Raw genomic sequence first — 15,665 nt, forward strand, 5'->3', positions numbered from 1 at the left:
TCTCAAAGATCTATGGGCTGAATGGCCATATATTGCACCATAAGATTCTGAGACTGATCTTTTTTGATAAAAATCAATCATCTCAAACCATCTAATCAGTCCCTTCTTCCTTTAGAAATGAATCTAATTGCATCCATGTACACTCTGTTTCATTGATGTTTCTTGATAGTGATTCTACAAATCCATTGTTAGGTGAGAGAGACTGTCTGTAAAGCCAGTTTTTGCAATTCCCAGCCTTCCCAGAGCACTTTGATGTAATCTATTTTAGTGCTGCATCAATGACTAACCGCTGCACTTGAATGAGTTTATATTCAACCAAATGGGATTTAGAAAACTAACGGCAGATTTGCTATTTATTAAAGTGACACAAGTTTTGATTCATCTCTACTGCCAAAACTTAGGTGCAAATGGCTGTTAGTGAATCAAAGGCACAATGTAATAGGAGTGTGCTGCTTGAACCCAATTTTCAAAGGTCAGCATAATAATATAGCTTCAGGCTCAGAGAAGGATGGCTATTCTATGTAACCAATGTTTAAAGGGATGGGAGTTAAAGGGGTTTGCCACAATAGGGAGGCAAAAATTGCAGCCTTTGGGGATTCTCTAAAGGCATATCATTTAACTTTACAACCTCTGCCTAGGTTGAAGTCGCATGAATTGCGAAGAGACAGGATAAAATGAAGCAGTAGGAAACCTAGATTAGAAGCACAAATCTGCAGATGGAACAAGACCATTCCGATGAAGGGTCATACTGGGTTTGAAGCATTAACTCTGTTTGTCTCTCCACTGACACTGCCAGACCAACTGAGTCTTTTCAGCACATTGTTTTTACTTCAGGTCTCCAGCATCCACAGTTTCATTTTGCTTTAATTGAGGTGCTTTATAAGTCGGTTAAGGTTGATAGCTGCTATCCTCATGGGTTGCTAGTACAGCATCCCTGTCAAGCAGCAGAAGACAGATTTTAAGCCATACCTGACTGCTATCTCATTGGGTGTGCCAGGCTCATGCTGAATAGTGGCTGGAGCATATGGAAAGGCTGCTTATTCACTGACCTGAACTCTGTGGTCATTGCCAAGGTATTGTTAGTGGACACTTGGCAGCTTTGACCAATTGAGTTACACTGGCTGTTGGGTCACCCTGGCATACTTTAGTCTCATGTGTTGCTACTGAAAGCAAGGCACATTGGGTTGGATTACAGTTCATTTAAAAGTGTTCTCATAGCTTAAAGGTACCATCAGGTGTGCTGTGACACTTTCCTCGTTTAAAAAAAAGAGCTGCTACGTGTACATTTCGGACGAGAGTCTTGTCTGCGGTGGGATCCATTATGAATGAGAATGAAAAATTTATCATTCAAGCCAAAACCCAAAACTATATTCACTTCCAGTGGCATCAGAAAATCCCAGCTGCCAACAAGGATGGATGATTTTGGCCATTATCTGCCAAAGGGCAATAAATTTCTTGTAGGTGTAAATATGGGCACAGAGTACCTTGTGCCATCTGAACCACCTGCCAGCTTCACTGGTTTTCTTCTTCCAAATACCTCAAATAGGAGGATACTCATTGGATTTTACATTAGTGCCGTTAATGGTTCATGGGCAAAAAAAAATCTATAACTATTGACGCAAAACTTCAAGAGAATCAAAAGTGCTCGAATTTTCTTTTAAAAGAAAGAAAACCTGATAAGAAATAGCTGAAATGTACCTCAATATTGTTGAGTCCCTTCTCTGACCTTTAATGCTCAGCATTGCCTAGTGACCCGAGAGATCCATTTTCACGTTGGCCTGATTTAGGTCCTGCGCAGCAAGAATTAAGGCAGGAGTACAGCAAATGTATAGTTTTTAATCACTACGGTATTATTTTCAACTGAAGCGTTTCAATGTGATAAGCTGTATTGCATCCAGTGTTCGCAAGTAAATGAACAGGCGCTCTTTTCATTAAACATCACACCTTTATTTCTTTTCAGTTTTCAAGGGTTGAGTCAACATCAGTTACCAGTGCTATAAGAAATAGCTTTTCATATCAGAGTCCATTGTTAATGAGAGGATCTTTAACAGAATTCTCTGGGTTCATAAAGCCACCTGTATTGCATGCTACATTCAATTTTTTTCCTGTATTTATTGAATCAATAATGCATTGTAACTAGAACACATTTTCTACAATGAAGGGGTTGATTTTTAACCAATAGGATTAAATTAATAAAATTAAACTAATTAAATTATTAAATTAATTTACTTCAATAGATGGTACAATCAGGGCAGATGTAAAATCATCTTTGCATTTGATCTTGTCTATTTCCTGACAAATTAAAGTTTCCCTTCAATAGAACAGCTTTCCTTTAGGCATGTTTACATTTTGGGTGAATTTTTTTAGACTTTGGTCTACCTTTTCAAAAGTCTGAAAGTTACGACATTAAAGAATAGCCAAATTGGCGGAAAGGGTCATTACCCACTGCTGGGTCTACACTGGCATAGAGCTCAGCCTGTGGGTTTCATGGTACCGGTGTGCCACTGCCTGCAAAGAATGCTTCCAGTCAGCAATTCAGTAACCCTGGACTTCAGCACTTTGCAAGTTTGTAATTAGCAATTAAGGTAGTTTTATTCTAAATAAATAGTCTTCAAGCTTGGTAACTGCACTGAAAATAAATACTTGACCAGGAGGAGCACATGCAGGATCTGGTTCTTGTAGGTTTCTTTGCAACTACAATGCATGGCTTTTGAGACGGACTGTGTTTGGGCAGGATGATTGACAAATTGATCCCCAGGAAGCAGGGAGAGTAATCAGAAAACTGAGCAAAGACAGGTGCTCTCCACATAGACCGCATTGATTAATTGGCTGACCTTGGGATATTTTGTTGTTCAGGCTGAATTGCCACATGTCATAAATAAAGATTTGTTGATGGGTTTCATTTAGCATGTTCCTTTCATTAAATGTTAACTTGAAAGGTTGATTCCTTGCTACTTCCTCCCTCTTCCACATACACACGCACCCTACCCCCCTCACCATTCTCCAGCCCTCCTCTGAGAGGCGGTTATCAGGTGAAGAGTGGAGCAGCCATCGTTACTGTTCTTAAATCAGTTTACCCTACCTTATTCTTCCTGAATTGGGATATGAATTGGAAAAATGCAGGAAGATTGCAACACGCAGAATCCCTCACTGCAAGGAGAAATTTATACCTGTGCTCCTTTGTGATTAACAATAACAGCTTGCATTTACATAACATCACAAACATAGTAACACGGCCCAAGGCACTTTGCAGGACCTTTACCAGGAAAAATCTGACTACATTTTTTTCATTTGCTCATGATATGTCAGCATTGCTGGCTAGGCCAGCAATTACTGTTCATCCCAAATTGCCCTTGAGAAGGTGGTGATGAGCTGTTTTCTTGAATTTTTAGAGTCTGTGTGGTGTAGTTACACCCACCATGCTGTTAGGAAGGGAACTTGAGGACTTTGATCCAGTGACAATGAAGAATGACGATATATTTTCAAATCAAGATTGTACATGTCTTAGAGGGGAACTTGGAGGTGATAGTAATTACATTCAACTGCTGCCCTTGTCCTTCTAATTGGGAGAGGTCGTGAATTTGGAAGGTTCTGCCAAAGGAGCCTTGATGAGTTGCTGCAGTGTATCTTGTACATGGTCTCTATGCATTGGTGGTGGAGGGAATGAATGTTTAAGATGGCAGATGGGGTGCCAACCAAGCATTTCCAACACTCAAGAAGTTCAACACCATCCAGACTCAATGGGCTGAATGGCCTCCGTCCGCACAGAAGGATTCTATAAGTGGGTTGCTTTGTTCTGGATGGTGTTGAGCTTCTTGAGTATTGCAACTGCAGTCTTCTGGGCAAATGGAGCATGATCCATCACACTCCTGAGTTGAACCTTAAGGGCTGAGGACAGGCTTTGTGGAGTCAGTGGATGAATTACCAGCTTCAGAATTCCCACACTCTGATCTGATCTTGTAGCCACACTGTTTCTGTGGCTAGTCCAGTTCAGATTCTTGTCAATGGTAACCCCAAGGATGATGTGTCACATATGGAGATGTTAGGACATGTGGTCGAAAATTGAATTAAAGGGCTAAATTTTCAGGAGTGTCTTAAAGGCGTAGCATGAGGTAAAGAGCTGGGGATACTTAGTGAGAAACTCCTAGAGCCTGGGTTCCAAATGACTGAAGGTATCACCACTATTGATGGGGTGAAGAAAACTGAGAATGTATAAGAAATCAGAATTTGAGGAAAACAGATCTCTGAAGAGAATTTTTCTCTTTCCACTCTCCTCACTTGAAAGCAGCCTTGAAAAGCTAAGTTGCAATTGAGATTAACACAACATGAATTTTTACCATAGTAAGGTATTCAAAATATTTACAAATGGCTCTAAACCTTCTAGATTGAATTGGATGCAATCCAGAGAAGGTTCATTTGGTTGATCCTAGTTATGAAGTGATTTTTTTTTATGAGGAGAGGTTGAGTAGGTTGGACCCGTTTACATTGATGTTCAGAAGAATGAGACAAGACCTTACTAAGACATATGGAATTTTTTGGGGGGCGGTGGGCTTGACAGAGTAGATGCTGAGAGGTTATTTCCCCTTGTGGGAGAGTCTCAGACCAGAGGACATAATCTCAGAGTAAGGGGTCGCCCATTTAAGACAGTTGAGAAGGAATTTCTTCTCTCAGAGGGTAATAAATCTGTCGAATACATTACTGCAGAGAGGTGTAGAAGCTCGGTCATTAAATATGTTCAAGGTTGAAATAGACAGATTTTTAATCAGTAAGGGAATCAAGGGTTATGGGGATAAGCTGGAAAGTCGAGTTGAAGAATTATCATTTCGGATCAGTCATGATCTCATTGAATGGTGGAGCAGACTTGATGGGTTGAATGGCCTACTTCCGTAATTACATCTTATGGTCTTATGTTTTGCGTTGAAGATGCATGAGACTGACGAAAACAGGCATAGAAACGGAGCAGTTAATGCTTACAAATTGATATCAAAAGCAAAAAGTTTCATTCTGTTGCGAGAAGTATCCCTATTTCCTTCAATTTGTTGCTTGGCAGCTGTGTCTAAACCAGAGCATTTCTCATAAATTTGGATCCATTATTCTTAATTGGCCAGAAAATGAGTTGAACAATGATGCCACCATACAAGAGCAATTATACACAGCCTTTGTTGTAGCATCAATTTGTTCCAACCACAATTTAACAAATGCCAAGATCTTGGTTATGTAATGGGAACAGGGTCACCAATTTATCATTTACTGGCTATACGGGGGGCAACTTGTGAGGAGGCAGTAATCACCATGATCTTTGCCAGGATAAAAGGAACAAAATGGGAAAGAGGGGAACATGTGTTAAAATAGATTCCAGTGAATCAAGATGTTTGGCTTATATTCCAGAGAGGCCACCCTACTCATTAACTCTTGGTACATTTCTGGTGCCTTTTCATTTCTTCCTCTGCTGCCCAACTGTGATTTGTTTTCCCTCTACAGCCTGTGAGGCACATATGTTATAATGTGTGCATTTTCCAATCCCACCAAACCTGCTACAAGCACCCGAACCCACCAAAGGAAAATGCCACTAACAACAGTATAGACCATCTTGTCGATAGTAAGAATTCAGTATTGGACAAAACTAAGTATAATCATGAAATTCAGATCAGTAAAGTTGCTACAGATGTGCGTCTGCTGCAGACATCAATTTGAGCTTTGTGGAATCTGTTACTTCCTTAAATATTTCATTGCTATCTAAGTCCACTACTGCAAGAATGGCATTATGTATGGTAACAATGAAACACCCTGTGATCCCAACCAGGCCATAAGAACATGCACCCCTTAGGTTTGTTAAAAGCCGGATTAAGTTAACGCTGGCTGAGGTGACCTGCCTGTCCATTCATCAAAGAGCACTAAGGAAAGAAAGAAATTGCACTTGCGTAGTGCCTTTCACAACCTCAGGACATAATGCATGGGATTTACTGATGGAGCCCAACCCAAGACTAAAAAATACTTCCCAAGATCAACGGATCATTAAATGGTCCGTCAAAATATCTGTGTCACCCGTGATGATTTCCGTGGTGGATGGGACTGGAAAATTTACCCCAATGTGAGAAATAAGAGCAAGAGTTGACCACATGGGCCGTTGAGCCTGTTTCCTAGTTCATGGCTAATCTTGGGCTTCAACACCACTTTCCCACCCATTTCTCATATCCCTTAATTCCCCAAGAGACCAAAAATCTGTGTATTTCAGTCTTAAATATATTAAACAATAAAACATCCACAACCCTCTGGGATAGAGAATTCCACCAATTCACAGTCCTTTGAGTAAAATAATTTCTCCACATCTCAGTCCTAAACATTCAGCCCCTTATCATGAGACAGTGCCCTCATATTTTAGATTCCCCGATCAGTGGAAACAAATCTCTCAACGCCCATTCTATCAAACTCCATGTTTGTTGGGAGTGTAGCATTTTGTCGGTTTCACTGAGATAACCTCTCATTCTTCTAAACTTCAGAGATTATAAGCCCAATTTCCTCTTTGCAAAATGCTTTACAATATTTACAGTGTAGTCATTGATGAAATGGAGGAACTAAAGTGGACAATTTGCATGCAGCAAGATCCCACAAACAAACAAATGATAATAAGAAGATCATCTGTTTTTTAGTGATGTTGCTTCAGGGATAAATGTTGGCCAGGAAAGCAGGGAAGCTCCCCTACTTTTGTTTGTAACATGGGCCAGAGGTTTTCATAGATCATAGAAATCTGTTGGACCCAGGCTCTATCCCTGAAACACCACATATTTGCTCCATATTTAGGCTAATCCCTCTAATCTATGCATCTTGGGACACTAAGGGTCAATTGAGCATGGCCAATCAACCTAACCCACATATCTTTGGAGTGTGGGAGGAAACCGAAGCACCCAGAGGAAACCCACACAGATAGGGGAGAATGTGCAAACTCCACTTAGAGTCACCCAAGGCCAGACTTGAACTCGGGTCCCCGGCGCTGTGAGGTAGCCATGGTGTGGAGATGCCAGCGTTGGACTGGGATGGGCACAGTAAGAAGTCTCACAACACCAGGTTAAAGTCCAACAGGTTTATCTGGTATCACCAAATAAACCTGTTGGACTTTAACGTGGTGTTGTGAGACTTCTTGCTGTGAGGTAGCAGTGCTAACTACTATGCTATCGTGATGCCCAGATGGCAGTTTCCCTTCCTGTTATCTGAGGAGTTGGCAGCAAGTGCATGCCCACCAATACTGGCTGCCCCGCATCCATTCTACACTCCCAACAAACATTTGGCTGGAGGTGGACCTTTGCCCCTTATTCAGGAGGAAATCCCACCTCAGAGATGTGAAAATTGAGGCTGGCTGGGAATCAATCCTTGAACGGTCTTGAATTGACCACTTAAGGGCTTCAGTTGGGATGAGTTTATTCACTGGTCTAATCTGAGGAGTTCTTTATTTATTGCATTAGCACAAAATATCCAACTAACCAGGGTGAGGTTCCACCCTTGTAACTTGCAGATGGTTGACTGATCTTTTACTGCTTGTGATCTGATTTTGAAAAGATTTTCTTCAGCTATTAGCAGGAATTAAAAGAGCCTATTAATGCCACAATGATAGATGTCTTTCTGAATGAGCACATGTCGCAAATGAATTGGGCATTGTTTGTGATCAGTACCAAAAACAGCTTTACACCATAATCTCATTCACCCAGCTAACCTAAATGGCTATTATGCAACTATAATGGGAATGAATGATAGATGAAAGGTTTTAATTTAAAGCAAGTTTTTTTGGGGGATATCTGGATGTATTTGTGCAACATTCCCATTTCTTAAAGTCTAAACTTAAAGCACATTCTACGTGTTAGTTATAGCATTAATACCAATGGTTTATGACAAGCAGGCTAGCCCAAACAAGTCTGAAGAAACCAGTGTTCTGTATCCTTTGTAGGTTTCAGTAGGATGTAATTAAAACCAAACACAATTAAAATTTTCTCAATGTTATCCTTTATTTATTGCTGCTGAAACTTCAAAGGTACAGAATGTAGAATGACTCAGTGCTGACTACAGAATTAAGATGACTCCAAGATGTCTTTATTTCAATACTCCTTAGCCATATTAAAGAACACATATCTTCCGGTCTGCTTCCTCGACGTATAAGGGGAACTTCATGAACTTGTACAATCATGAAATAAAAAATTTAGGGCAGGGGGCTGAAAAGATTTACACTCCCAGCGTATTCCTCATGCAGGTTCCCAACAGGCCAAGTAGCATGCCTTGGATGCAAGTTAGGAAAATGTTCCCTTTATCAATGTTGTAACAATTTTTGCCTAGTGTATAAAGTACAACCTCAGGGCAGAATTTATTAAGGCACCGATTGCTCATAAGGGATTGGGTAAACAAGTTGTGAGTTCACTTATTAAGACTAGGGACATGAGAACATTTAAACATAGGTACAAAGATCAGAGGTGTGTGTGTGTGTGTGTGTGTGTGTGTGTGTGTTCTGCTCAAAGCAAAAGTGAAACTACAGCTGGATTGCATGACACATTTTCCTTCTGGTGATGTCATGCTGATATCCGTTTTAAAACATTTTGTAACAAGGATTGCTCTGGGAGTTCCTTGAGCTGCTTCCTCCTGAGATACCAAACTTTTGTTTAAAGAATGTAAAGTGAATAGAGTGGCCAGTTGTCTTATTATGGGGGAAAGAGTGGAGGTTGGTTGGCGTCATAGGTGCAAACTCAAGGCCATGTATCTAAACTTGGGCTGGAATATATCCAGTTTCATGCCTTGAGACAAAGAGCTAGCTGCACTGTTAATCCTTTCAAACTATCAAAAGTTAAACATGTGAATGACTTTGCTTAGATAGAAAGGAATTCAGGAGTTAATCCTTCTCTTCCGGAAAGATCACGGGGAGAAGTTTAACCTCACCCATCCTTTAGGATACAGATGAGACTGAGAATGCTGGTTTAACAGCTGCCCCTATTTTACCCTTCATTAAAGACAAAAGAGAGCAATATTAGGCAGAATATAAACCAGTGATTCACATGCTCGTGAGTTAGGTTAAAACTACATCTATGAATCTGGACTGGGAAGAGGGTATATAATTGTCATAACTGGGAGGCCTAGCAACCAGGCTTATTTTAAAAACAACTGGTTGGTTTGGTGGACATTTTGCCAATCCAACAAAAGTGGTTCATGCTCCTCCAATGACTCAGAGAGCCACTGCCTGATCTATGTTGAATTAGTTAGTCATCAGCAGTGGCATTACAATTGTTTTCAGCATTCTCTGGCCTCAAGAGGAAAATGAGACCCAGAGTTATCAGTGAGTGAAGTTTCTTCTACTTGTCCCCAACACTATAGTTTTGCTCTAACCTCGAATGTCTCCTCCACCAGTGTGACAATTACACATTCCCCACATCCAATATTTCTGTGACTTTAGTCAGATTAACAATTAGTGCCAAAGCTGTTTTGTGGCATTGACCTGCTTGATTAGGAACTCACTTGGGACTACCACAAACTTAATTCACATGGGATCCTTACCATCAGCAATGGAGGAGACCTTCATTCTTTCAGCATAGTGTGACTCGTAATCCAGATCTTAGATGTGAAAAAAGTGATTCCTCATGTTAGACCCTGAGCTGATACGTTTGTAATTTCAGGTCCAGTTCTGTGTTGTATAATACTTTTATTTTTATTGATTTTTTTTAGAGTTAATGTCAAACAAGCGGATCATCCCACTCAGATTCAGTGCCTCCAACTTGCATTCTATAATTCTCGATGAAGATAACCGAAAGCTCTATGCAGCTGCAAAAGACTACCTCCTGACCTGCAACCTGGATAACATCTCAAGTGGTGTGAAGAAGGTAAAAAGAAACCCCACCTTGCCTCACTTGGAGATGACATTCATAATAAGTGTTGTGTTGCGGGCTGTGCTGAAGTACACAAAAAGCAATAAATAGACTTGTCAGGTGGGATTTTCTGCAGGCATTCCTCCCCCTCTCCCCGCCCCCCCCCCCTTCCCCCACCCCCCTCACCATATGGAGTGAGCCAGCCAAAAGTCCACTGACTTTGCCAGCACCATTAAATCTTGCTGGTGACCAGGACTGGAAAATCTCATCCATATATGGGCAGGCCAATGGCGATAAAAATTCAATTTGGTGAAATGTGAGGTGGTTCACTTTGCTAGGAGGAATAAAGAGCCAAGTTTGAAGAGAGTGTGGATCAGAGATCAAGGTTCCCTTTCAGTGTGACTTAATGCTGGCAACACAATGTTAATCCAGAAGGAACTCTTCAAATGTAGACGATAGAAGTATAACAAAACTTACTCCAACTTATAAATCAAAGAAAAGGTTTAATAAATAAACTTCATTCCTCCAAACTTGAGGCCTCACCCTGGGCCATTCCAAATTTGGAGTAATGAAGTTGCTTTATTAAACCTTTTCTTTGATTTATAAATTGGCGTCAATTTCGTTATGTTGTTGTTGTCTACATTTGAAGAGTTCCTTCTGGATTAACTCTGGTAGCAGAGGATGGTTTATTGGGTCAGCTGACCCTTACTGCTTGTCACCATTGGTCACATTTCAACAGATCCAATGTTATCACCGGTTACATTCTAACACACAAGAGCTCTGAATGTACCTTTGTGTGTTCACATGAGCTTACAGCGGGGCAGAGAAGTGAAAATACGTTAATAGAAATGATGGACTGATAAAATACATTTTAAATGACAGGACTCCAAGAGAATTGCCATTCAATGAAAATTATTCTAATTTTCTTTTTAAAAAACTACACAGGCATATAATGAAAACTGTCACCACTTGCCACAATCGGTGAGCAAATAAAAATGAGTGTGAGTCCAGCCTCTTCACATATACCAGTTGTAGAGCTAGCTAATCATTGAGCAGGAAATAGAGCCAATTGAGTCAGCCTTTGACACTTGTGAGGTTAAGAACACATCATTTTGAGATCGTTATTACTTGTCAGTGCAAGTGTTTGTTTTTGATAGTTAATTATATGGAGCCCTTGAATGCCACAGAAAACACGAGGGTGTTCTTTAGAGTTCTGTTTTTTTAAAAAAATTGGCTTATGACTGGCCAAGCGACTTGCTAAAAAGTACAGGATGGAGCTGTTACTGAATTTCAGAAGTGCATTTAGGGTTATGTTTTCTTGTTGGGCAAGTTCATTGATGAACACTGCTCTTTGTGTGATACTTTCAGGCAGATGTTAACCTGTTTGTTTTAATGAGGTTAATTGCTTGGCTAGAAAAGGCACATTGAGAATTGCCGTAGCAGCATGCCAAGTGCTCATAGTTGATCTTGATTGATTAGACAGTATACCCCAGACTGTAGCAAACGAGCAATCATCAGTCATTTATCATGGCCTTTCTGATCCATTAATGTTTCATATCACACATGCAAGCTACTACTGACTCCTCACAATAGCTGAAATAGGCAGAGGTCAAGGAGACTTGTCTTCTTGCACAGGCGATGATAAGCAGTAGACGGCAAAGGAATCATAGAATCGTACAGTGCAGAAGGAAGCTATTTGGCCCATCGACTCTGCACCAACCACAATTCCACCCAGGTCCTAACTTGATAACCCCGCATATTTATCCTGCTAATCCCCCTCATGTTATGAGGCAATTTACCATGGCCAATCAATCTAATGTGCACATCTTGAACAACAAGGAGGTATGGGGACAACTTCTTAAAATAACCAGCCATCAGGACAAACTAGGAGAAAACTTGGGGCGTGGAGAGTGAATGGAGTGAAGATAGTTCATGAAACGAATATTAGGCTGCATGGGATGTAGGCAAGTGAGAGTTATTAAATAAATGGAACATATTTTCCTTACACAGTGACAATTGTAGACATCTTAAATTCCTCCTATGATTGGGACCATTCCTATTCCAGGTGCAGTCAGAAGGCAAGTTAATGCTAGTGACAGACACTGGGCGCAATCTTAGGAAGAAACTGTAAATGCCGAACGAACAAGAAAACGGGAAAGAATTGCACTGTTTTTTCAGCAAGCCACAATCTTATAGCACTTAGTGCAAAATAAAAGCCCAGATGTGATTCTCCCCAGCTGGGTGGTGGGGGGGGGGGGAGGCGGTGCTTGGCTCACTGGTGAAACCGGCTGCAGAGCACTTGGGGCACCATTGCGCAGGTGCCCCGATCACCCAGTGCACTGGGAGATCTCCTGCCAACCCACTCGTTACCCACTGATCACCACCCCTGCAGAGTTCCCCTTCCCTCCCAATCACTATCCCTGCAGAGTTCCCCTTCCCTGTCGATCGCCACCCTGCAGAGTTCCTCTCCTCCTCCCCAATCACCACCCCTGCAGAGTTCCCCTTCCTCGCCGATCACCACCCCTGCAGAGTTCCCCTTCCTCGCCGATCACCACCCCTGCAGAGTTCCCCTTCCTCGCCGATCACCACCCCTGCAGAGTTCCCCTTCCTCGCCGATCACCACCCCTGCAGAGTTCCCCTTCCTCGCCGATCACCACCCCTGCAGAGTTGCCCTTCCTCGCCGATCACCACCCCTGCAGAGTTGCCCTTCCCTGTCAATCACCACTCCTGCAGAGTTCCCTTCCCCTGCCGACTGCTCCCTGTCTGCAGAACTTCCCCTTACCTCCCCTGTCATTGCCCCACATGCTCTACCCCCACTTAGTCCCCATCCACTTGGCACTGCCCTGGCACAGTTATGGTGCCTGGTGGGCAGTACCAGGATACCTGATCAGTGCCAGGGTGCCTGGGCCATGCCCCCAACCACCCAAGGGCTTCAATGGCTTCTGATCTCTGCTAATGGAGACCAGCTGTGATTCCGGCTGGTGTGAAGCACAATCGGCAAGAAGGTAGGTATAAATGAATGGGACTCATTAATGGCATGTTAATCATGTCATTAATACTGAAAGGGCTGAAGCCAATTTCACCAGCAAAACAGGACCGGTAAGATTGGGTGAGGTGAGAAACCGGGTACACACCTAGTTTTTTGCCTCTCGCCCTATCTTACCTCCTTGTCTTGCCAAACGACGGGTGAGACAAGGCTGAAAGATCATATCCACTGACTCCAAGGGGGGGCTTTTACAGACTCTCCCACCAGTGGGATTTTCTGCTTTCGCTGAAGTCAATGGACTTTGGAATGGCTCACCGTATTTTCTGGCCCCACCCTAACCCCCACCATGACAGGGCCATCAAATTCTGCCCCAAGAACCTAATCTGAATTGATCCCAATTTGGATTTCCTTATAAGAATCTAAATTTTGCCCAACTTGAACATTTTTTATGCTTTGTCTATTCTTTGGGGTAGATTATCATATCAATTCACTGTCATCATTGGTCTTCCAACTCATCATACAACCAAAGTGCCTCAGAGGGATTGGCTTGTCCAATTTGGCTCATTCTGACCATGGAACCTAGCTTGACCCAGTAAAGTTGCTCCCTCCAGCACCTGTTAGGATTAACACTTCATTCAATATCATCATTGAAAGTATGTGCCAAAAGCGGGTAAGTTGTCATTTGAGTGATGTTCAATGTGAAAAAAAGATCAAGTGGGGAGGATTATAGATCCATAATGGATCCTTCCATTTTCCCTCTATTTTAATTCAATGATAGGAAAATGATGCAGACTCAGTTGCTAACATGAAATTCTCCCTGCCCAATTTTATTCCTGCTGTGTATTGTCTACCTTCAAAAGTTGATGGCATCAACATAATTTTCTGAATGCCCACACAGCGAATGAGAGAGGGCCTACGCTGTTTTGTGCATTGTATATGATGGCCTCTTGCCAGTGATGGTAAATATACAATTACCAGGCGGTATATAGCTATAGCTGTTTTTTTCCAGTATTCAGGTAACTGTATGTGGCTGCCCTTACTCCTTGGTTCTTCAGTCTTGATAACTGGTTGTCTCCATTTGGTGTTTCATTGTAACCAATACAGCAGTCAGTTAAATATTTTGACTGGGAAGAATTTTACCCTACCAAGCCAGCTGCCTAACTATAGTTTTGAAGCATTTACTTTCAACGATGATACTGGATGAAGTGTTAACCCTAGCAGTGTGCTGGAGGGAGCAACTTTACCGGGTTAAGCTCAGTTCAGGTTCCATGGTCAGAATGAGCCAAATTGGACAAGCCAATCTCTCTGAGGCACTTTGGTTGTGTGATGAGTTGGAGGACCAATGATGACAGTGAATTGATATGATAAAATGATAGCAGGCTACATTTGGCACTGCACATAAACAGGCATTGTAACTGCACACAAATAGTTTGTTTGAAGTGTGGCTCCTGGGATTGTGTCTGAATATACATCCTACGCTGTCAGTATTAAGGCGCACGGGATACGAGGCCAGGTAGCTAGGTGGATTGAGAACTGGCTGGGAAATAGGAGACAGAGGGTAGTTGTGGAGGGGACCTTGTCGGGCTGGAGGCCAGTGACCAGTGGTGTGCCACAGGGCTCAGTACTGGGACCTCTCCTCTTTGTAGTCTACATAAATGACTTGGAAGAGGGCGTAGGTGGTGTGATCAGCAAGTTTGCTGATGACACCAAGATGGCAGGGTTGGCGGGTACGGAACTGGATTGTCAGGTGATACAACAGGATATAGATAGGTTGGTGCAGTGGGCAGATAGGTGGCAGATGGCATTTAATCCTGACAAATGCGAGGTGATGCATTTTGGATGGAATAATGCAGAGAGGAGCTATGTGATAAAAGGTAGGCCGATTAGGAGTATAGACATACAGAGGGACCTGGGAGTGCAGGTTCACAAATCCATGAAGGTTGCGTCACAAGTGGAGAACGTTGTTAGGAAGGCTTATGGGATGTTAGCCTTCATAGGAAGGGGCATAGAGTATAAAAGCTGCCGTCTAATGCTTCAGTTGTACAGAACGTTGGTTAGACCGCATTTGGAGTACTGCGTCCAGTTCTGGTCACCTTATTACCGGAAGGACGTGGAGTCTCTGGAAAGGGTGCAGAGGAGGTTTACCAGGATGTTGCCTGGCATGGGGGGACTGGGTTACGAGGAGAGATTGAAGAAACTGGGGCTATTCTCCTTGGAAAGACGGAGATTGAGAGGGGACATGATAGAAGTATATAAGATACTGAAGGGAATAGATAGAGTTAATAGTGAGAGACTGCTCCCTAGACTGGGTACGAACACGAGAGGTCATCATTTAAGGGTGAGGGGGGGAGGTATAATTTGGAGGTGAGAAGAAGGTTCTTTACGCAGAGAGTTGTGGGGGTCTGGAATGCGCTACCGAGTAGGGTGGTGGAGGCAGGAACGTTGGACTCGTTTAAGATGCAGTTAGATAGGCACATGAGTGAAACGAGAATGGAGGGATATGGTAGGGGCTATTAAATAGGGTTAAACCTCGGGAGACACCGGAAGGGCAGGCTGTATGATTAATATTTTTTGTCTTTATTCCACAGGTGGAGGTCCACCTCGTGTCAAGCGAGGGGCATGCACACGGCGGGTCGTGCGTGGGCTGCTCTTGGAAGTTCCAGGAGTGGCCTAGTACTTCATGTCGGTGTGTGTGCTTGATCCTGGACCGATAGACGGGCGCCGCAACAGCTCAGTGACTAGCACTGCTGGCTGTGCAGACACATGGATTTGGGCCTGTGTCTGTGGGAGTTTGCGCATTCTCCCTGTGGTTGCGTGGGTTTCCTCCGGGCGCTCCGGTTTCC

At 42.7% G+C, this 15,665-nt stretch overlaps 1 protein-coding gene across 1 annotated transcript in view; it reads left to right on the forward strand.

The window, feature by feature from the left end:
* Positions 1 to 15,665, forward strand: part of sema3h (sema domain, immunoglobulin domain (Ig), short basic domain, secreted, (semaphorin) 3H) — a 156,260-nt gene that overhangs the window by 49,883 nt on the left and 90,712 nt on the right. The window contains exon 2 of the mRNA XM_080183995.1: positions 9,697 to 9,851. Coding sequence (XP_080040121.1) covers positions 9,697 to 9,851 — 155 coding nt within the window. The remainder of the gene's footprint in view (positions 1 to 9,696; positions 9,852 to 15,665) is intronic.

The sequence above is a fragment of the Carcharhinus amblyrhynchos genome, chromosome 3 (assembly GCF_965287045.1).
Source record: "Carcharhinus amblyrhynchos chromosome 3, sCarAmb.v2.hapA, whole genome shotgun sequence".
NCBI lineage: Eukaryota > Metazoa > Chordata > Chondrichthyes > Carcharhiniformes > Carcharhinidae > Carcharhinus > Carcharhinus amblyrhynchos.